The 23,170-nt window shown below is 47.0% G+C and overlaps 1 protein-coding gene and 1 long non-coding RNA gene across 2 annotated transcripts in view; both read left to right on the forward strand.

Moving 5' to 3' along the window:
* ppfia1 (PTPRF interacting protein alpha 1) overlaps positions 1 to 23,170 on the forward strand; it is a 97,182-nt gene that overhangs the window by 62,177 nt on the left and 11,835 nt on the right. Inside the window, exons 17-22 of the mRNA XM_052502042.1 lie at positions 3,152 to 3,181; positions 3,601 to 3,725; positions 4,352 to 4,530; positions 4,658 to 4,751; positions 20,597 to 20,678; positions 22,313 to 22,513. Coding sequence (XP_052358002.1) covers positions 3,152 to 3,181; positions 3,601 to 3,725; positions 4,352 to 4,530; positions 4,658 to 4,751; positions 20,597 to 20,678; positions 22,313 to 22,513 — 711 coding nt within the window. The remainder of the gene's footprint in view (positions 1 to 3,151; positions 3,182 to 3,600; positions 3,726 to 4,351; positions 4,531 to 4,657; positions 4,752 to 20,596; positions 20,679 to 22,312; positions 22,514 to 23,170) is intronic.
* On the forward strand, positions 6,170 to 13,791 carry LOC127918815 (uncharacterized). The gene is made up of 3 exons (XR_008100901.1): positions 6,170 to 6,342; positions 6,560 to 6,884; positions 13,001 to 13,791. It is a non-coding gene; the product is annotated as an uncharacterized LOC127918815 (long non-coding RNA).

Genomic DNA, 23,170 nt, shown 5'->3' on the forward strand with positions numbered 1-23,170 from the left:
CCTTTAGGTAAACAGGCCCGATCCTTTAGGTAAACAGGCCCGATCCTTTAGGTAAACAGGCCCGATCCTTTAGGTAAACAGGCCCGATCCTTTAGGTAAACAGGCCCGATCCTTTAGGTAAACAGGCCCGATCCTTTAGGTTAACAGGCCCGATCCTTTAGGTTAACAGTCCCGATCCTTTAGGTAAACAGTCTGTTGTGTGTTTTATTTTCTGTATCAACTTAAACCAATTAATACTCAAATGTTTTTTTGTTTTTTTTAAGAACACCCATGTGTGAGGGCACGGTCGCTGTGTGAGGGCACGGTCGCTGTGTGAGGGCACGGTCGCTGTGTGAGGGCACGGTCGCTGTGTGAGGGCACGGTCGCTGTGTGAGGGCACGGTCGCTGTGTGAGGGCGACCCCATAAAGCAGTAGCTCAGCCATTAGCTACGAGCAGACTGAACCCCTCCCCCTCCCGCAGTGTGTTTTGCAGTGGTTTCACTCTGCTCCCTCCTCTGATCTTTGACCTCAGTGTGATTTCCCCAGATTTCAGACTGTGTATGTTTCAATGTGGACAGACTACAGTAGAGTGATGTAGTAATGTAGGGCGAGACAGTAGAGTGATGTAGTAATGCAGGGTGGTGGTAGGAGGAGACAGTAGAGTGATGTAGTAATGTAGGAGGAGACAGTAGAGTGATGTAGTAATGTAGGTGGAGACAGTAGAGTGATGTGGTGGTAGGAGACAGTAGAGTGATGTAGTAATGCAGGGTGGTGGTAGGGGGGGGGAGAGAGTAGAGTGATGTAGTAATGTAGGGTGGTGGTAGGGGGGAGACAGTAGAGTGATGTAGGGGGGGGACAGTGGAGTGATGTAGTAATGTAGGGTGGTGGTAGGGGGGAGACATGAGAGTGATGTAGTAATGTAGGGGGAGACAGGAGAGTGATGTAGTAATGTAGGGGGGAGACAGTAGAGTGATGTAGTAATGTAGGGGGAGACAGTAGAGTGATGTAGTAATGTAGGGGGAGACAGTAGAGTGATGTAGTAATGTAGGGGGAGACAGTAGAGTGATGTAGTAATGCAGGGTGGTGGTAGGAGGAGACAGTAGAGTAATGTAGGGGGGAGACAGTAGAGTGATGTAGTAATGTAGGGGGAGACAGTAGAGTGATGTAGTAATGCAGGGTGGTGGTAGGAGGAGACAGTAGAGTGATGTAGTGATGTAGGGGAGACAGTAGAGTGATGTAGTAATGCAGGGTGGTGGTAGGGGAGGAGACAGTAGAGTGATGTAGTAATGCAGGGTGGTGGTAGGAGGAGACAGTAGAGTGATGTAGTAATGTAGGAGGAGACAGTAGAGTGATGTAGTAATGTAGGGGGAGACAGTAGAGTGATGTAGTAATGTAGGTGGAGACAGTAGAGTGATGTAGTAATGTAGGGTGGTGGTAGGAGGAGACAGTAGAGTGATGTAGTAATGTAGGGTGGTGGTAGGAGGAGACAGTAGAGTGATGTAGTAATGTAGGGTGGTGGTAGGAGACAGTAGAGTGATGTAGTAATGCAGGGTGGTGGTAGGAGACAGTAGAGTGATGTAGTAATGTAGGGTGGTGGTAGGAGACAGTAGAGTGATGTAGTAATGCAGGGTGGTGATAGAGGGGGGGAGACAGTAGAGTAATGTAGAGTGGTGGTGGGGGGGGAGACAGTAGAGTGATGTAGTAATGCAGGGTGGTGGTAGGGGGGAGACAGTAGAGTGATGTAGGGGGGGACAGTGGAGTGATGTAGTAATGTAGGGTGGTCGTAGGAGGAGACACTAGAGTGATGTAGTAATGCAGGGTGGTGGTAGGAGGAGACAGTAGAGTGATGTGGTGGTATGGGGGGAGACAGTAGAGTGATGTAGTAATGCAGGGTGGTGGTAGGAGACAGTAGAGTGATGTAGTAATGTAGGGTGGTGGTAGGAAACAGTAGAGTGATGTAGTAATGCAGGGTGGTGGTAGGAGGAGACAGTAGAGTGATGTAGTAATGTAGGGTGGTGGTAGGAGGAGACAGTAGAGTGATGTAGTAATGTAGGGTGGTGGTAGGGGGGGAGACAGTAGAGTGATGTAGTAATGCAGGGTGGTGGTAGGGGGAAGACAGTAGAGTGATGTAGTAATGTAGGGTGGTGGTAGGAGGAGACAGTAGAGTGATGTAGTAATGTAGGGTGGTGGTAGGGGAGGAGACAGTAGAGTGATGTAGTAATGCAGGGTGGTGGTAGGGGGAGACAGTAGAGTGATGTAGTAATGTAGGGTGGTGGTAGGAGGAGACAGTAGAGTGATGTAGGGTGGTGGGTGGGGGAGACAGACAGGACTGTGTGTGTAACATGGTCGACCTGATTTCCACAGTTTTGTCCTCAACTGCATGTTGGACTTTAATTTTTCACTGGTCTGTGTGTCTCTCTGTGTGTGTGTGTCTGTCTCTCTGTCTCTGTGTGTGTGTGTGTGTGTGTGTGTGTGTGTGTGTGTGTGTGTGTGTGTGTGTGTGTGTGTCTCTGTGTGTGTGTGTGTCTCTGTGTGTGTGTGTGTGTCTCTGTGTGTCTCTGTGTGTGTGTCTCTGTGTGTGTGTGTGTGTCTGTGTGTGTGTGTGTGTGTCTCTGTGTGTGTGTGTGTGTCTCTGTGTGTGTGTGTGTCTCTGTGTGTGTGTCTCTGTGTGTGTGTGTGTGTCTCTGTCTGTGTGTGTGTGTCTCTGTGTGTGTGTCTCTGTGTGTGTGTGTCTCTGTGTGTGTGTCTCTGTGTGTGTGTCTCTGTGTGTGTGTCTCTGTGTGTGTGTCTCTGTGTGTGTGTCTGTCTCTCTGTGTGTGTGTGTCTGTCTCTCTGTGTGTGTGTGTCTGTCTCTGTGTGTGTGTGTGTGTGTCTGTCTCTGTGTGTGTGTGTGTGTGTCTGTCTCTGTGTGTGTGTGTGTGTGTGTCTGTCTCTGTGTGTGTGTCTCTGTCTCTGTCTCTGTCTGTGTGTGTGTCTGTGTGTGTGTCTGTGTGTGTGTGTGTCTGTCTCTGTGTGTCTGTGTGTGTGTCTGTCTCTGTGTGTCTCTTTGGAAGACACTCTCCCTCCACACACACCTTGTGTAGTGTGTGTGCCTGTGCTGGGCTTTCTGTTCTGCTGGTAGTGTGTGTATCTAACGTCCTCTCTTCTCTCCTCCTCCGCTGCCATGCTTCAGCCTAGTGACCTGCGCAAGCACCGCAGGAAGGTAATCTAGAGACCACGCTAGTTACTGCTCTCTCTCTCTGACCTCTACCCTGCCTGCCTGCCTGCACCTTCCCAACCATAACCTGTAGTCTAGTCTCTACACCCCCCCTAAAACGTGTCTTCCCAACCCCACACTCCCTTACTTCCTCAAACCTTGACTCCCCCCCCGTCACACGTGTCTCACCTCTGCACTTCCCAAACCCTGAGTGTCTTGAACTTCCTGAAATGAACATGTCACAAAGTAAGGGGAGACTGTTATTTTCTTCTTTCCAGGTTGAAGAACTAGTCTGTCTTCTCCTCTGTCCTCCCCATCCACTCAATACAGAGAGGGAAGAGATGCTTTTTAAAAGCTCTCCTCCTCTACCCCCCTTTTCCTGTTAGAGGACAGTGACTGACTGAGTGTCCCCATGTTATGTCTAGTCTGCCCAGGACGACAAGACCACAATCCAGTGTGAGACGTCTCCTCCCACCACCCCGCGCTCCATGCGCCTGCACAAGGGGGCCAGCCACACTGCCAGCCATGAGGACATCAGGGACATCCGCAGGTAGGAAGCCCCTTTCTGCCTAACCAATATCTCACTCTGTTTTCTACAATAGCCATGTTTCTCTCTCTCTCTCTCCTTCTGTCGTTCTCTTATCTGTCCCGTTCATCCATCCCTTTATCCCTCTGTTTCTGATCTTTCAATCTATCTATCCACATCTCTCTCCCTCGCTTTCTCTCTTTCTCTCTCTGTATATGTCTGTATGCATTCATGCTCATCTCGCTCCCCTTCTCTCTCTCGCTCCCCTTCTCTCTCTCGCTCCCCTTCTCTCTCTCGCTCCCCTTCTCTCTCTCGCTCCCCTTCTCTCTCTCGCTCCCCTTCTCTCTCTCGCTCCCCTTCTCTCTCTCGCTCCCCTTCTCTCTCTCGCTCCCCTTCTCTCTCTCGCTCCCCTTCTCTCTCTCGCTCCCCTTCTCTCTCTCTCGCTCCCCTTCTCTCTCTCGCGATCCCCTTCTCTCTCTCGCGATCCCCGTCTCTCTCTCTCGCGATCCCCTTCTCTCTTTCTCGCGATCCCCTTCTCTCTCTCTCTCTCTCTCGATACCCATTTCCTCTCTTCCTCTCACCCCTCCTCTCTCTCTCTCTCTCGATACCCATTTCCTCTCTTCCTCTCACCCCTCCTCTCTCTGTCTCAGTATGACCACCCTACAGGACGGCCAGGGTAGTAACCCCAGCAGCAGTAACAGCAGTCAGGACTCTCTGAACAAGGCAGCCAAGAAGAAGAGCATCAAGTCCTCCATCGGGCGCCTCTTCGGCAAGAAGGAGAAGGGTCGGCCAGGCCCCCCAGGGAGCAAGGAGTCCCCTGGCAGCCAAGGTCAGCCCCCCTTAAAACATGCCTGCTGGTTCAAGTTCATTAGGCAGCAAACAGAAGAAAACAAGCTGAAACAGGAAGGGACTACCTGCACCGACTTTAACCTCTGACCCTCCATCTCTCCTCACAGTTGGTACCCCCGAGGCAGAGACCTCTCCCCAGGATGCACTGGGGCTGGGCAAACTAGGCGGCCCCGCTGAGAAGAACAGGAAACTGCAGAAGAAGTAGGTGTTTCCACATCTTGTCACCGCTTCTGTAAAGGGCAACATAGATACGTCAGTAGTGGTACTAGTGGTAGAGACTGGTTCCATCTAGTTAACAGAAGATAGTACTAGTGGTAGAGACTGGTTCCATCTAGTTAACAGAAGATAGTACTAGTGGTAGAGACTGGTTCCATCTAGTTAACAGAAGATAGTACTAGTGGTAGAGACTGGTTCCATCTAGTTAACAGAAGATAGTACTAGTGGTAGAGACTGGTTCCATCTAGTTAACAGAAGATAGTACTAGTGGTAGAGACTGGTTCCATCTAGTTAACAGAAGATAGTACTAGTGGTAGAGACTGGTTCCATCTAGTTAACAGAAGATAGTACTAGTGGTAGAGACTGGTTCCATCTAGTTAACAGAAGATAGTACTAGTGGTAGAGACTGGTTCCATCTAGTTAACAGAAGATAGTACTAGTGGTAGAGACTGGTTCCATCTAGTTAACAGAAGATAGTACTAGTGGTAGAGACTGGTTCCATCTAGTTAACAGAAGATAGTACTAGTGGTAGAGAGACTGGTTCCATCTAGTTAACAGAAGATAGTACTAGTGGTAGAGAGACTGGTTCCATCTAGTTAACAGAAGATAGTACTAGTGGTAGAGACTGGTTCCATCTAGTTAACAGAAGATAGTACTAGTGGTAGAGAGACTGGTTCCATCTAGTTAACAGAAGATAGTACTAGTGGGAGAGACTGGTTCCATCTAGTTAACAGAAGAAGATAGTTATCTAGTTAACAGAAGGTAGTGGTAGAGACTGGTTCCATCTAGTTAACAGAAGATAGTACTAGTGGTAGAGACTGGTTCCATCTAGTTAACAGAAGATAGTACTAGTGGTAGAGACTGGTTCCATCTAGTTAACAGAAGATAGTACTAGTGGTAGAGAGACTGGTTCCATCTAGTTAACAGAAGATAGTACTAGTGGTAGAGACTGGTTCCATCTAGTTAACAGAAGATAGTACTAGTGGTAGAGACTGGTTCCATCTAGTTAACAGAAGATAGTACTAGTGGTAGAGAGACTGGTTCCATCTAGTTAACAGAAGATAGTACTAGTGGTAGAGACTGGTTCCATCTAGTTAACAGAAGATAGTACTAGTGGTAGAGAGACTGGTTCCATCTAGTTAACAGAAGATAGTACTAGTGGTAGAGAGACTGGTTCCATCTAGTTAACAGAAGATAGTACTAGTGGTAGAGAGACTGGTTCCATCTAGTTAACAGAAGATAGTACTAGTGGTAGAGACTGGTTCCATCTAGTTAACAGAAGATAGTACTAGTGGTAGAGACTGGTTCCATCTAGTTAACAGAAGATAGTACTAGTGGTAGAGAGACTGGTTCCATCTAGTTAACAGAAGATTACTACAGAACTGGAGTTAACAGAAGATAGTACTAGTGGTAGAGACTGGTTCCATCTAGTTAACAGAAGATAGTACTAGTGGTAGAGACTGGTTCCATCTAGTTAACAGAAGATAGTACTAGTGGTAGAGACTGGTTCCATCTAGTTAACAGAAGATAGTACTAGTGGTAGAGAGACTGGTTCCATCTAGTTAACAGAAGATAGGTACTAGTGGTAGAGACTGGTTCCATCTAGTTAACAGAAGATAGTACTAGTGGTAGAGACTGGTTCCAGTCTAGTTAACAGAAGATAGTACTAGTGGTAGAGACTGGTTCCATCTAGTTAACAGAAGATAGTACTAGTGGTAGAGACTGGTTCCATCTAGTTAACAGAAGATAGTACTAGTGGTAGAGACTGGTTCCATCTAGTTAACAGAAGATAGTACTAGTGGTAGAGACTGGTTCCATCTAGTTAACAGAAGATAGTACTAGTGGTAGAGAGACTGGTTCCATCTAGTTAACAGAAGATAGTACTAGTGGTAGAGACTGGTTCCATCTAGTTAACAGAAGATAGTACTAGTGGTAGAGACTGGTTCCATCTAGTTAACAGAAGATAGTACTAGTGGTAGAGACTGGTTCCATCTAGTTAACAGAAGATAGTACTAGTGGTAGAGACTGGTTCCATCTAGTTAACAGAAGATAGTACTAGTGGAAGAGAGAGACTGGTTCCATCTAGTTAACAGAAGATAGTACTAGTGGTAGAGACTGGTTCCATCTAGTTAACAGAAGATAGTACTAGTGGTAGAGAGACTGGTTCCATCTAGTTAACAGAAGATAGTACTAGTGGTAGAGACTGGTTCCATCTAGTTAACAGAAGATAGTACTAGTGGTAGAGACTGGTTCCATCTAGTTAACAGAAGATAGTACTAGTGGTAGAGACTGGTTCCATCTAGTTAACAGAAGATAGTACTAGTGGTAGAGACTGGTTCCATCTAGTTAACAGAAGATAGTACTAGTGGTAGAGACTGGTTCCATCTAGTTAACAGAAGATAGTACTAGTGGTAGAGACTGGTTCCATCTAGTTAACAGAAGATAGTACTAGTGGTAGAGACTGGTTCCATCTAGTTAACAGAAGATAGTACTAGTGGTAGAGACTGGTTCCATCTAGTTAACAGAAGATAGTACTAGTGGTAGAGACTGGTTCCATCTAGTTAACAGAAGATAGAAGATACTAGTGGTAGAGACTGGTTCCATCTAGTTAACAGAAGATAGTACTAGTGGTAGAGACTGGTTCCATCTAGTTAACAGAAGATAGTACTAGTGGTAGAGACTGGTTCCATCTAGTTAACAGAAGATAGTACTAGTGGTAGAGAGACTGGTTCCATCTAACAGAAGATAGTACTAGTGGTAGAGACTGGTTCCATCTAGTTAACAGAAGATAGTACTAGTGGTAGAGACTGGTTCCATCTAGTTAACAGAAGATAGTACTAGTGGTAGAGACTGGTTCCATCTAGTTAACAGAAGATAGTACTAGTGGTAGAGACTGGTTCCATCTAGTTAACAGAAGATAGTACTAGTGGTAGAGACTGGTTCCATCTAGTTAACAGAAGATAGTACTAGTGGTAGAGACTGGTTCCATCTAGTTAACAGAAGATAGTACTAGTGGTAGAGACTGGTTCCATCTAGTTAACAGAAGATAGTACTAGTGGTAGAGACTGGTTCCATCTAGTTAACAGAAGATAGTACTAGTGGTAGAGACTGGTTCCATCTAGTTAACAGAAGATAGTACTAGTGGTAGAGACTGGTTCCATCTAGTTAACAGAAGATAGTACTAGTGGTAGAGACTGGTTCCATCTAGTTAACAGAAGATAGTACTAGTGGTAGAGACTGGTTCCATCTAGTTAACAGAAGATAGTACTAGTGGTAGAGACTGGTTCCATCTAGTTAACAGAAGAAGATAGTACTAGTGGTAGAGACTGGTTCCATCTAGTTAACAGAAGATAGTACTAGTGGTAGAGACTGGTTCCATCTAGTTAACAGAAGATAGTACTAGTGGTAGAGACTGGTTCCATCTAGTTAACAGAAGATAGTACTAGTGGTAGAGAGACTGGTTCCATCTAGTTAACAGAAGATAGTACTAGTGGTAGAGACTGGTTCCATCTAGTTAACAGAAGATAGTACTAGTGGTAGAGAGACTGGTTCCATCTAGTTAACAGAAGATAGTACTAGTGGTAGAGAGACTGGTTCCATCTAGTTAACAGAAGATAGTACTAGTGGTAGAGAGACTGGTTCCATCTAGTTAACAGAAGATAGTACTAGTGGTAGAGAGACTGGTTCCATCTAGTTAACAGAAGATAGTACTAGTGGTAGAGACTGGTTCCATCTAGTTAACAGAAGATAGTACTAGTGGTAGAGACTGGTTCCATCTAGTTAACAGAAGATAGTACTAGTGGTAGAGACTGGTTCCATCTAGTTAACAGAAGATAGTACTAGTGGTAGTGGTAGAGACTGGTTCCATCTAGTTAACAGAAGATAGTACTAGTGGTAGAGAGACTGGTTCCATCTAGTTAACAGAAGAAGATAGTACTAGTGGTAGAGACTGGTTCCATCTAGTTAACAGAAGATAGTACTAGTGGTAGAGAGAGTTAACAGAAGATAGTACTGGTAGAGACTGGTTCCATCTAGTTAACAGAAGATAGTACTAGTGGTAGAGAGACTGGTTCCATCTAGTTAACAGAAGATAGTACTAGTGGTAGAGAGACTGGTTCCATCTAGTTAACAGAAGATAGTACTAGTGGTAGAGAGACTGGTTCCATCTAGTTAACAGAAGATAGTACTAGTGGTAGAGAGACTGGTTCCATCTAGTTAACAGAAGATAGTACTAGTGGTAGAGACTGGTTCCATCTAGTTAACAGAAGATAGTACTAGTGGTAGAGACTGGTTCCATCTAGTTAACAGAAGATAGTACTAGTGGTAGAGAGACTGGTTCCATCTAGTTAACAGAAGATAGTACTAGTGGTAGAGACTGGTTCCATCTAGTTAACAGAAGATAGTACTAGTGGTAGAGACTGGTTCCATCTAGTTAACAGAAGATAGTACTAGTGGTAGAGACTGGTTCCATCTAGTTAACAGAAGATAGTACTAGTGGTAGAGAGACTGGTTCCATCTAGTTAACAGAAGATAGTACTAGTGGTAGAGAGACTGGTTCCATCTAGTTAACAGAAGATAGTACTAGTGGTAGAGAGACTGGTTCCATCTAGTTAACAGAAGATAGTACTAGTGGTAGAGAGACTGGTTCCATCTAGTTAACAGAAGATAGTACTAGTGGTAGAGACTGGTTCCATCTAGTTAACAGAAGATAGTACTAGTGGTAGAGAGACTGGTTCCATCTAGTTAACAGAAGATAGTACTAGTGGTAGAGGACTGGTTCCATCTAGTTAACAGAAGATAGTACTAGTGGTAGAGACTGGTTCCATCTAGTTAACAGAAGATAGTACTAGTGGTAGAGAGACTGGTTCCATCTAGTTAACAGAAGATAGTACTAGTGGTAGAGACTGGTTCCATCTAGTTAACAGAAGATAGTACTAGTGGTAGAGAGACTGGTTCCATCTAGTTAACAGAAGATAGTACTAGTGGTAGAGAGACTGGTTCCATCTAGTTAACAGAAGATAGTACTAGTGGTAGAGAGACTGGTTCCATCTAGTTAACAGAAGATAGTACTAGTGGTAGAGAGACTGGTTCCATCTAGTTAACAGAAGATAGTACTAGTGGTAGAGAGACTGGTTCCATCTAGTTAACAGAAGATAGTACTAGTGGTAGAGAGACTGGTTCCATCTAGTTAACAGAAGATAGTACTAGTGGTAGAGGGACTGGTTCCATCTAGTTAACAGAAGATAGTACTAGTGGTAGAGAGACTGGTTCCATCTAGTTAACAGAAGATAGTACTAGTGGTAGAGGGACTGGTTCCATCTAGTTAACAGAAGATAGTACTAGTGGTAGAGGGACTGGTTCCATCTAGTTAACAGAAGATAGTACTAGTGGTAGAGAGACTGGTTCCATCTAGTTAACAGAAGATAGTACTAGTGGTAGAGAGACTGGTTCCATCTAGTTAACAGAAGATAGTACTAGTGGTAGAGACTGGTTCCATCTAGTTAACAGAAGATAGTACTAGTGGTAGAGACTGGTTCCATCTAGTTAACAGAAGATAGTACTAGTGGTAGAGACTGGTTCCATCTAGTTAACAGAAGATAGTACTAGTGGTAGAGAGACTGGTTCCATCTAGTTAACAGAAGATAGTACTAGTGGTAGAGAGACTGGTTCCATCTAGTTAACAGAAGATAGTACTAGTGGTAGAGAGACTGGTTCCATCTAGTTAACAGAAGATAGTACTAGTGGTAGAGAGACTGGTTCCATCTAGTTAACAGAAGATAGTACTAGTGGTAGAGAGACTGGTTCCATCTAGTTAACAGAAGATAGTACTAGTGGTAGAGGGACTGGTTCCATCTAGTTAACAGAAAGATAGTACTAACAGAAGATGGTAGAGAGACTGGTTCCATCTAGTTAACAGAAGATAGTACTAGTGGTAGAGAGACTGGTTCCATCTAGTTAACAGAAGATAGTACTAGTGGTAGAGACTGGTTCCATCTAGTTAACAGAAGATAGTACTAGTGGTAGAGAGACTGGTTCCATCTAGTTAACAGAAGATAGTACTAGTGGTAGAGAGACTGGTTCCATCTAGTTAACAGAAGATAGTACTAGTGGTAGAGAGACTGGTTCCATCTAGTTAACAGAAGATAGTACTAGTGGTAGTAGAGAGTTCCATCTAGACTGGTTAGAGAGACTGGTTCCATCTAGTTAACAGAAGATAGTACTAGTGGTAGAGACTGGTTCCATCTAGTTAACAGAAGATAGTACTAGTGGTAGAGATAGACTGGTTCCATCTAGTAACAGAAGATAACAGAAGATAGTTACTAGTGGTAGAGAGACTGGTTCCATCTAGTTAACAGAAGATAGTACTAGTGGTAGAGAGACTGGTTCCATCTAGTTAACAGAAGATAGTACTAGTGGTAGAGAGACTGGTTCCATCTAGTTAACAGAAGATAGTACTAGTGGTAGAGGGACTGGTTCCATCTAGTTAACAGAAGATAGTACTAGTGGTAGAGACTGGTTCCATCTAGTTAACAGAAGATAGTACTAGTGGTAGAGAGACTGGTTCCATCTAGTTAACAGAAGATAGTACTAGTGGTAGAGAGACTGGTTCCATCTAGTTAAGAAGATAGATAGTACTAGTTGAAGATAGTACTAGTGGTAGAGACTGGTTCCATCTAGTTAACAGAAGATAGTACTAGTGGTAGAGACTGGTTCCATCTAGTTAACAGAAGATAGTACTAGTGGTAGAGATAGACTGGTTCCATCTAGTTAACAGAAGATAGTACTAGTGGTAGAGAGACTGGTTCCATCTAGTTAACAGAAGATAGTACTAGTGGTAGAGAGACTGGTTCCATCTAGTTAACAGAAGATAGTACTAGTGGTAGAGGGACTGGTTCCATCTAGTTAACAGAAGATAGTACTAGTGGTAGAGGGACTGGTTCCATCTAGTTAACAGAAGATAGTACTAGTGGTAGAGAGACTGGTTCCATCTAGTTAACAGAAGATAGTACTAGTGGTAGAGAGACTGGTTCCATCTAGTTAACAGAAGATAGTACTAGTGGTAGAGAGACTGGTTCCATCTAGTTAACAGAAGATAGTACTAGTGAAGTAGTGGAGAGACTGGTTCCATCTAGTTAACAGAAGATAGTACTAGTGGTAGAGAGACTGGTTCCATCTAGTTAACAGAAGATAGTACTAGTGGTAGAGGGACTGGTTCCATCTAGTTAACAGAAGATAGTACTAGTGGTAGAGGGACTGGTTCCATCTAGTTAACAGAAGATAGTACTAGTGGTAGAGAGACTGGTTCCATCTAGTTAACAGAAGATAGTACTAGTGGTAGAAGATGGTTCCACTAGTTAACAGAAGATAGTACTAGTGGTAGAGAGACTGGTTCCATCTAGTTAACAGAAGATAGTACTAGTGGTAGAGAGACTGGTTCCATCTAGTTAACAGAAGATAGTACTAGTGGTAGAGGGACTGGTTCCATCTAGTTAACAGAAGATAGTACTAGTGGTAGAGACTGGTTCCATCTAGTTAACAGAAGATAGTACTAGTGGTAGAGAGACTGGTTCCATCTAGTTAACAGAAGATAGTACTAGTGGTAGAGAGACTGGTTCCATCTAGTTAACAGAAGATAGTACTAGTGGTAGAGAGACTGGTTCCATCTAGTTAACAGAAGATAGTACTAGTGGTAGAGGGACTGGTTCCATCTAGTTAACAGAAGATAGTACTAGTGGTAGAGACTGGTTCCATCTAGTTAACAGAAGATAGTACTAGTGGTAGAGAAGTTCCATCTAGTTAACAGAAGATAGTACTAGTGGTAGAGAGACTGGTTCCATCTAGTTAACAGAAGATAGTACTAGTGGTAGAGAGACTGGTTCCATCTAGTTAACAGAAGATAGTACTAGTGGTAGAGAGACTGGTTCCATCTAGTTAACAGAAGATAGTACTAGTGGTAGAGAGACTGGTTCCATCTAGTTAACAGAAGATAGTACTAGTGGTAGAGGGACTGGTTCCATCTAGTTAACAGAAGATAGTACTAGTGGTAGAGAGACTGGTTCCATCTAGTTAACAGAAGATAGTACTAGTGGTAGAGAGACTGGTTCCATCTAGTTAACAGAAGATAGTACTAGTGGTAGAGAGACTGGTTCCATCTAGTTAACAGAAGATAGTACTAGTGGTAGAGAGACTGGTTCCATCTAGTTAACAGAAGATAGTACTAGTGGAAGAGAGAGACTGGTTCCATCTAGTTAACAGAAGATAGTACTAGTGGAAGAGAGAGACTGGTTCCATCTAGTTAACAGAAGATAGTACTAGTGGTAGAGAGACTGGTTCCATCTAGTTAACAGAAGATAGTACTAGTGGTAGAGAGACTGGTTCCATCTAGTTAACAGAAGATAGTACTAGTGGTAGAGAGACTGGTTCCATCTAGTTAACAGAAGATAGTACTAGTGGTAGAGGGACTGGTTCCATCTAGTTAACAGAAGATAGTACTAGTGGTAGAGGGACTGGTTCCATCTAGTTAACAGAAGATAGTACTAGTGGTAGAGACTGGTTCCATCTAGTTAACAGAAGATAGTACTAGTGGTAGAGAGACTGGTTCCATCTAGTTAACAGAAGATAGTACTAGTGGTAGAGAGACTGGTTCCATCTAGTTAACAGAAGATAGTACTAGTGGTAGAGAGACTGGTTCCATCTAGTTAACAGAAGATAGTACTAGTGGTAGAGGGACTGGTTCCATCTAGTTAACAGAAGATAGTACTAGTGGTAGAGACTGGTTCCATCTAGTTAACAGAAGATAGTACTAGTGGTAGAGACTGGTTCCATCTAGTTAACAGAAGATAGTACTAGTGGTAGAGACTGGTTCCATCTAGTTAACAGAAGATAGTACTAGTGGTAGAGACTGGTTCCATCTAGTTAACAGAAGATAGTACTAGTGGAAGAGAGAGACTGGTTCCATCTAGTTAACAGAAGATAGTACTAGTGGTAGAGAGACTGGTTCCATCTAGTTAACAGAAGATAGTACTAGTGGATAGTACTAGAGAGACTGGTTCCATCTAGTTAACAGAAGATAGTACTAGTGGTAGAAGATAGACTAGTGGGTTCCATCTAGTTAACAGAAGATAGTACTAGTGGTAGAGAGACTGGTTCCATCTAGTTAACAGAAGATAGATAGTCCACTAGTTGAAGATAGTACTAGAGACTGGTTCCATCTAGTTAACAGAAGATAGTACTAGTGGTAGAGAGACTGGTTCCATCTAGTTAACAGAAGATAGTACTAGTGGTAGAGAGACTGGTTCCATCTAGTTAACAGAAGATAGTACTAGTGGTAGAGAGACTGGTTCCATCTAGTTAACAGAAGATAGTACTAGTGGTAGAGAGACTGGTTCCATCTAGTTAACAGAAGATAGTACTAGTGGTAGAGAGACTGGTTCCATCTAGTTAACAGAAGATAGTACTAGTGGTAGAGAGACTGGTTCCATCTAGTTAACAGAAGATAGTACTAGTGGTAGAGAGACTGGTTCCATCTAGTTAACAGAAGATAGTACTAGTGGTAGAGAGACTGGTTCCATCTAGTTAACAGAAGATAGTACTAGTGGTAGAGACTGGTTCCATCTAGTTAACAGAAGATAGTACTAGTGGTAGAGACTGGACTAGTTAACAGAAGATAGTACTAGTGGTAGAGAGACTGGTTCCGTCTAGTTAACAGAAGATAGTACTAGTGGTAGAGAGACTGGTTCCATCTAGTTAACAGAAGATAGTACTAGTGGTAGAGAGACTGGTTCCATCTAGTTAACAGAAGATAGTACTAGTGGTAGAGACTGGTTCCATCTAGTTAACAGAAGATAGTACTAGTGGTAGAGAGACTGGTTCCATCTAGTTAACAGAAGATAGTACTAGTGGTAGAGAGACTGGTTCCATCTAGTTAACAGAAGATAGTACTAGTGGTAGAGAGACTGGTTCCATCTAGTTAACAGAAGATAGTACTAGTGGTAGAGAGACTGGTTCCGTCTAGTTAACAGAAGATAGTACTAGTGGTAGAGAGACTGGTTCCGTCTAGTTAACAGAAGATAGTACTAGTGGTAGAGAGACTGGTTCCGTCTAGTTAACAGAAGATAGTACTAGTGGTAGAGAGACTGGTTCCATCTAGTTAACAGAAGATAGTACTAGTGGTAGAGAGACTGGTTCCGTCTAGTTAACAGAAGATAGTACTAGTGGTAGAGAGACTGGTTCCGTCTAGTTACAGAAGATAGTACTAGTGGTAGAGGGACTGGTTCCGTCTAGTTAACAGAAGATAGAGGGACTGGTTCCGTTAACAGTAGAGGGACTAACTAGTTAACAGGAGAGGGACTGGTTCCCGTAACAGGTAACAGGAGAGGGACTGGTTCCGTCTCAGGTAACAGGAGAGGGACTGGTAACAGGAGAGGGACTCCGTCTAACAGGAGAGGGACTAACGGTAACAGGAGAGGGACTGGTTCCGTCTCGGTAACAGGAGAGGGACTGGTTCCGTCTCGGTAACAGGAGAGGGACTGGTTCCGTCTCGGTAACAGGAGAGGGACTGGTTCCGTCTCGGTAACAGGAGAGGGACTGGTTCCGTCTCGGTAACAGGAGAGGGACTGGTTCCGTCTCGGTAACAGGAGAGGGACTGGTTCCGTCTCGGTAACAGGAGAGGGACTGGTGTTTTCTGCTTCCATCCAATAGATATGAATCTACTCGATCAACCATAGATCTTGCTGTACTAGAGAGGTCAATCTTGCTCAGATAGGTCTGGTTGATGGCTCCAGCCATGCTGCTTTTTATGCTTGTGTGTTCTATATGTCCGTTGTAGATCTGACCCCAGCACTCTAACAGCCCTGTGGCTCACCCTGCCGTGCAGCACACTGCCACTCGCTCTCTCACACACAGCCCCCTCTCCATGCTGTCCCACCCTGGTCTCATGTCCCCACTCCATGCTGTCCCTCCCTGGTCTCATGTCCCCTCTCCATGCTGTCCCTCCCTGGTCTCATGTCCCCTCTCCATGCTGTCCCTCCCTGGTCTCATGTCCCCTCTCCATGCTGTCCCTCCCTGGTCTCATGTCCCCTCTCCATGCTGTCCCTCCCTGGTCTCATGTCCCCTCTCCATGCTGTCCCTCCCTGGTCTCATGTCCCCGCTCCATGCTGTCCCTCCCTGGTCTCATGTCCCCGCTCCATGCTGTCCCTCCCTGGTCTCATGTCCCCACTCCATGCTGTCCCTCCCTGGTCTCATGTCCCCTCTCCATGCTGTCCCTCCCTGGTCTCATGTCCCCTCTCCATGCTGTCCCTCCCTGGTCCCATGTCCCCACTCCATGCTGTCCCTCCCTGGTCTCATGTCCCTGCTCCATGCTGTCCCTCCCTGGTCTCATGTCCCTGCTCCATGCTGTCCCTCCCTGGTCTCATGTCCCCACTCCATGCTGTCCCTCCCTGGTCTCCTGTTCCCGCTCCATGCTGTCCCACCCTGGTCTCATGTCCCAGCTCCATGCTGTCCCTCCCTGGTCTCATGTACCCTCTCCATGCTGTCCCTCCCTGGTCTCATGTCCCCTCTCCATGCTGTCCCTCTCTGGTCCCATGTCCCCTCTCCATGCTGTCCCTCTCTGGTCCCATGTCCCCTCTCCATGCTGTCCCTCCCTGCTCTCATGTCCCCTCTCCATGCTGTCCCTCCCAGGGTCCTGGTCTCATGCTCCATGCTGTCCCTCCCAGGGTCCTGGTCTCATGTCCCCTCTCCATGCTGTCCCTCCCAGGGTCCTGGTCTCATGCCCCATGCTGTCCCTCCCTGGTCTCATGCCCCATGCTGTCCCTCCCAGGGTCCTGGTCTCATGCTCCATGCTGTCCCTGCCTGGTCTCATGCTCCATGCTGTCCCTCCCTGGTCTCATGTCCCCTCTCCATGCTGTCCCTCCCTGGTCTCATGCTCCATGCTGTCCCTCCCTGGTCTCATGCTCCATGCTGTCCCTCCCAGGGTCCTGGTCTCATGCCCCATGCTGTCCCTCCCTGATCTCATGCTCCATGATGTCCCTCCCTGGGTCCTGGTCTCATGCCCCATGCTGTCCCTCCCAGGGTCCAGGTCTCATGCCCCATGCTGTCCCTCCCTGGTCACATGCCCCATGCTGTCCCTCCCTGATCTCATGCTCCATGATGTCCCTCCCTGGGTCCTGGTCTCATGCCCCATGCTGTCCCTCCCTGATCTCATGCCCCATGCTGTCCCTCCCAGGGTCCTGGTCTCATGCCCCATGCTGTCCCTCCCAGGGTCCTGGTCTCATGCCCCATGCTGTCCCTCCCAGGGTCCTGGTCTCATGCCCCATGCTGTCCCTCCCAGGGTCCTGGTCTCATGCCCCATGCTGTCCCTCCCTGATCTCATGCTCCATGATGTCCCTCCCTGGGTCCTGATCTCATGCTCCATGATGTCCCTCCCTGGGTCCTGGTCTCATGCCCCATGCTGTCCCTCCCAGGGTCCTGGTCTCATGCCCCATGCTGTCCCTCCCTGATCTCATGCTCCATGATGTCCCTCCCTGGGTCCTGGTCTCATGCCCCATGCTGTCCCTCCCAGGGTCTTGGTCTCATGCCCCATGCTGTCCCTCCCTGATCTCATGCTCCATGATGTCCCTCCCTGGGTCCTGGTCTCATGCCCCATGCTGTCCCTCCCTGATCTCATGCTCCATGCTGTCCCTCCCAGGGTCTTGGTCTCATGCTCCATGCTGTCCCTCCCAGGGTCCTGGTCTCATGCCCCATGCTGTCCCTCCCAGGGTCCTGGTCTCATGCCCCATGCTGTCCCTCCCTGGCCTCATGCCCCATGCTGTCCCTCCCAGGGTCCTGGTCTCATGCCCCATGCTGTCCCTCCCAGGGTCCTGGTCTCATGCCCCATGCTGTCCCTCCCAGGGTCCTGGTCGCATGCCGCATGCCCCATGCTGTCCCTCCCAGGGTCCTGGTCTCATGCCCCATGCTGTCCCTCCAAGTGTCCTGTTCTCATGCCCCATGCTGTCCCTCCCAGGGTCCTGGTCTCATGCCCCATGCTGTCCCTCCCATTGTCCTGGTCTCATGCCCCATGCTGTCCCTCCCAGGGTCCTGGTCTCATGCCCCATGCTGTCCCTCCCAGTGTCCTGGTCTCATGCCCCATGCTGTCCCTCCCAGGGTCCTGGTCTCATGCCCCATGCTGTCCCTCCCATTGTCCTGGTCTCATGCCCCATGCTGTCCCTCCCAGGGTCCTGGTCTCATGCCCCATGCTGTCCCTCCCAGGGTCCTGGTCTCATGCCCCATGCTGTCCCTCCCAGTGTCCTGGTCTCATGCTCCATGCTTTCCCTCCCTGGTCTCATGCCCCATGCTGTCCCTCCCAGGGTCCTGGTCTCATGCCCCATGCTGTCCCTCCCAGTGTCCTGGTCTCATGCTCCATGCTTTCCCTCCCTGGTCTCATGCCCCATGCTGTCCCTCCCATTGTCCTGGTCTCATGCCCCATGCTGTCCCTCCCAGGGTCCTGGTCTCATGCCCCATGCTGTCCCTCCCAGGGTCCTGGTCTCATGCCCCATGCTGTCCCTCCCAGGGTCCTGGTCTCATGCCCCATGCTGTCCCTCCCAGTGTCCTGGTCTCATGCCCCATGCTGTCCCTCCCAGGGTCCTGGTCTCATGCCCCATGCTGTCCCTCCCATTGTCCTGGTCTCATGCCCCATGCTGTCCCTCCCATTGTCCTGGTCTCATGCCCCATGCTGTCCCTCCCAGGGTCCTGGTCTCATGCCCCATGCTGTCCCTCCCAGTGTCCTGGTCTCATGCCCCATGCTGTCCCTCCCAGGGTCCTGGTCTCATGCCCCATGCTGTCCCTCCCAGGGTCCTGGTCTCATGCTCCATGCTTTCCCTCCCTGGTCTCATGCCCGTCCCGTCCACACAAACTCGATCTCCCATCATACAATTCACTGCAACTCCTCAGCCACACTGCCAGGATGTGATTTTGTAAGGGCCAGTTTCCCGGTCTCCTATTAATGAATGCTTGTTAGTGCAGAGGTGGACTCTACCTGTGTCTGGGAAACCAGCCCTGTGTGTTTGTACAGCTTCATGCTTCTAGTTCAGCTTGATGTGATGCAGTGTATCAGCCAGGCTTCCATTTCACTTTCATTCATTCTGAACTAATGTCCCCCTTTTTTCTTTAGGTAACCAAGGGGTGACTTTATCATAGCTGTATGTCTTTCAAATATAAGGCGGTTGAATTAGTTTGGTGTTTTGAAGCAATCATTTGATGACACTTTTGATAGATCTACGTTAGTTTGATACAGTCAAAGACTGGTTCTCCATTGGCCATCGCCACCAGGAGTCCAAGCTTGGTTCTCATTGGCCATCGCCACCAGGAGTCCAAGTTTGGTTCTCATTGGCCATCGCCACCAGGAGTCCAAGCTTGGTTCTCATTGGCCATCGCCACCAGGAGTCTAAGCTTGGTTCTCATTGGCCATCGCCACCAGGAGTCTAAGCTTGGTTCTCATTGGCCATCGCCACCAGGAGTCCAAGCTTGGTTCTCATTGGCCATCGCCACCAGGAGTCCAAGCTTGGTTCTCATTGGCCATCGCCACCAGGAGTCTAAGCTTGGTTCTCATTGGCCATCGCCACCAGGATCTCTCCTATGCCTAGTTAGGTTATTTTTAATTGGCTTCAGTTCTTTTTATTTAGCTGATTCTGACTCTTATTTCATCCCTCTCTCATTCCATCTGTAGTCCAACGACAGGGTGAGTCATCTCCTCCATGTTGCTTGTTGCTTTGCCCTCTCTGGCTCTAAACAGTTGGCTTCATGCTGCCCTCCCCAGCTCTCCTCCCCAGCTCTCCTCACCAGCTCTCCTCAGATCTGATGTGTTTTCCTCTCTGCTATACCTACAGTACCATCTCAACTAACAGGAATGTGTCTACCTGCTGTTTTTACTAAGCTTTCTCTGAGCCTCTTCCGGTGTTAAGGTTCTAGGATGATCTTATCAGGGTTGGTGTCAATTCAGAAAGTCAACTCAATTCCAAAATGTCCTAATTTGAAAAGCACGGTAGAGAATAGGATTTTCAGTGTACTTCCTGAATTCAAATGTTATATTTTGTCACGTGTTTGGTAAACACAACGTGTTTGGTAGACTAACAACCCCTGGAAGTGACCACTAAGACACGGAGTCAGTCTTGCCAGGTTTCTCGGTCGGATACTAGTGGTATCTTTCCACAGGTTAATGCGATGCTGCTATTAGAATTAAGTAGTGGATGGTGCCATCTTGTGGACCAAAATATATTACACACAAAAATACACAAAGTTTTTTTCCCCCATGTATTTTGCTGCATGTATTGTGTCCTCTACTGACTGTTGTCTTATGGATGCATTCTAACACACGTTTTCCCCTAGTATTGAACCGTTGTGTGAACTACATTTCCCATGATGCCTTTAGTCTGTTGGCCACAAAGATACTGGTTATGTAACAGTGGCTTGGCATAAAGGTGGGTCTCCTTCTAGACTGAGGAAACGGGAGTCGTCCACCAAATGTATTAATTTAAATGGGACTCCTGCCAAGCTTTGAAGTGGTCACATGCTTTTAAACTTCTGACCTGTTTACATGGCCAGAATGTTCTGGAAATGAGCTGGGGTCGGTCTTTCTCTCTCCCTCTCTCTCTAGGTCTGACCTGCCGCAGGGTTAAAATCCTCAGCTTTCTCTCTCTTTTACCTCGGCATGTTTACAACAGTGTGTGTGTGCATGTGTGTGTGAGGTACTGTGTTTTCATGGTGTGCAGGTTGAGGTGTGTGTTAGGTGAAACGGGTTCTCTCTCTCTCTCTCTGTGTGTGTGTGTCTCTCTCTCTAACCATGTGTGTTGTTGTAGGCATGAGTTGCTGGAGGAGGCTCGCAGGCAGAGTCTTCCCTTCGCCCAGTGGGACGGCCCTACTGTAGTGGTCTGGCTGGAGGTGAGACACACACATACATACATACATACATACATACATACATACACACACACACACACACACACACACACACATACATACACACATGTACATACACACACACACACACCATCACTCATATGTACACACACACACACACCATATGTACACACACACACACACACACACATCATCACTCACTCTATGTACACACACACACACACACACACACCATCACTCTCATATGTACACACACACACACACACACACACTCACACACACACACACACCATCACTCTCATATGTACACACACCACACACACACACACACACCATCACTCTTATGTACACACACACACACACACACACACACACACACACACACACACACACACACACACACACACACACACACACACACACACACACACACACACACACACACACCATCACTCTCATATACACACACACACCGTCACTCTATGTACACACACACCATCACTCTCATATGTACACACACACCATCACTCTATGTACACACACACCATCACTCTATGGACACACACACCATCACTCTATGTACACACACACCATCACTCTCATATGACACACACACTACACACACACCATCACTCTATGTACACACACACCATCACTCATATGTACACACACACCATCACTCTCACATGTACACACACACCATCACTCTCATATGTACACACACATGTACACACACACCATCACTCTCACATGTACACACACACACCATCACTCTCACATGTACACACACACCATCACACACACACACACACCATCACTCTCACATGGACACACACACACATCACTCACACACACACACACACACACACATCACACACACACACACACACCATCACACATGTACACACACACACCATCACTCTCACATGTACACACACACACCATCACTCTCACATGTACACACACACACCATCACTCTCACATGTACACACACACACACACCATCACTCACACATACACACACACACACACACACACCATCACTCTCACATGTACACACACACACACACACCATCACATGTGCACACACACACACACCCTCACTCTCACATGTACACACACACACACACACCATCACTCTCACATGTACACACACACACACACCATCACTCTCACATGTACACACACACACACACCATCACTCTCACATGTACACACACACACACACCATCACTCTCACATGTACACACACACACACACCATCACTCTCACATGTACACACACACACACACACCATCACTCTCACATGTACACACACACACCATCACATGTACACACACACACACACACCATCACTCTCACATGTACACACACATACACACACACCATCACTCTCACATGTACACACACACACACACACCATCACTCTCACATGTACACACACACACACACACACCATCACTCTCACATGTACACACACACACACACCATCACTCTCACATGTACACACACACACACACACCATCACTCTCACATGTACACACACACACACACACCATCACTCTCACATGTACACACATTCAAAACACAAAAATAACCCAATCCTTTCTCCTATCCCCCCCTGCCATCCCCTGCCCCCTCTGTCTCCTCTGTAGCTGTGGGTGGGTATGCCAGCCTGGTACGTGGCGGCGTGTCGTGCCAATGTGAAGAGTGGTGCCATCATGTCTGCCCTGTCGGACACAGAGATCCAGAGGGAGATTGGCATCAGTAACCCCCTGCACCGCCTCAAACTGAGACTGGCCATCCAGGAGATCATGTCTCTCACCTCCCCCTCTGCCCCCCCGACCTCCAGAACCGTAAGAGAGAGACACACACACACACACACACACACGACAACACACACACACACACAAACACACACACACGACAACACACACACACGACGAAACACACACACCAAAGATACTGGTTGCTCCAAAGTTAAGACGTTCCAAAGAAGTCCAGTGCAGCCTTGGACCCTGGAGGACCCTGCCCTCTTCTTCCTCTCCTCACCACCTGATTGGAGCATGCTGCTGTCACTCCTCTAACCAGCTAATAACGTTTCTCACTGTAACCTTTCCACCAATCAGAGTTCACGGAGCGTCACTCACTCACAAGGACTGCCCTGATTGGGGCCTCACTCTTTCTCTCTCTTTCTCTCTCTCTCTCTGTGTCTCTCTCTCTCTCTAACTCTTTCTCTCTCTCTTTCTTTCTCTCTTTCTTTCTTTCTCTCTGTGTCTCTCTCTCTCTCTCTCTAACTCTTACTCTCTCTCTGAATGTGATGTGATAATAACAATGCTGTTTGGTCTTATTTTCCTTCCCATCCTCCCTCTGTTCTTAATATAAACAAATCCTCACACCCCTGCCTCCCTCTCCTCTCCCTCCTCCCTCCCTCCCTCCCTCCCTCCCCTCCTCTCCTCCTCACACCCCTCCTCCCCTCTCCTCTCCCTCCTCCTCCCTCTCCTCACACCCCT

Source organism: Oncorhynchus keta, unplaced genomic scaffold (genome assembly GCF_023373465.1).
Source record: "Oncorhynchus keta strain PuntledgeMale-10-30-2019 unplaced genomic scaffold, Oket_V2 Un_contig_1495_pilon_pilon, whole genome shotgun sequence".
NCBI classification, from domain to species: domain Eukaryota; kingdom Metazoa; phylum Chordata; class Actinopteri; order Salmoniformes; family Salmonidae; genus Oncorhynchus; species Oncorhynchus keta.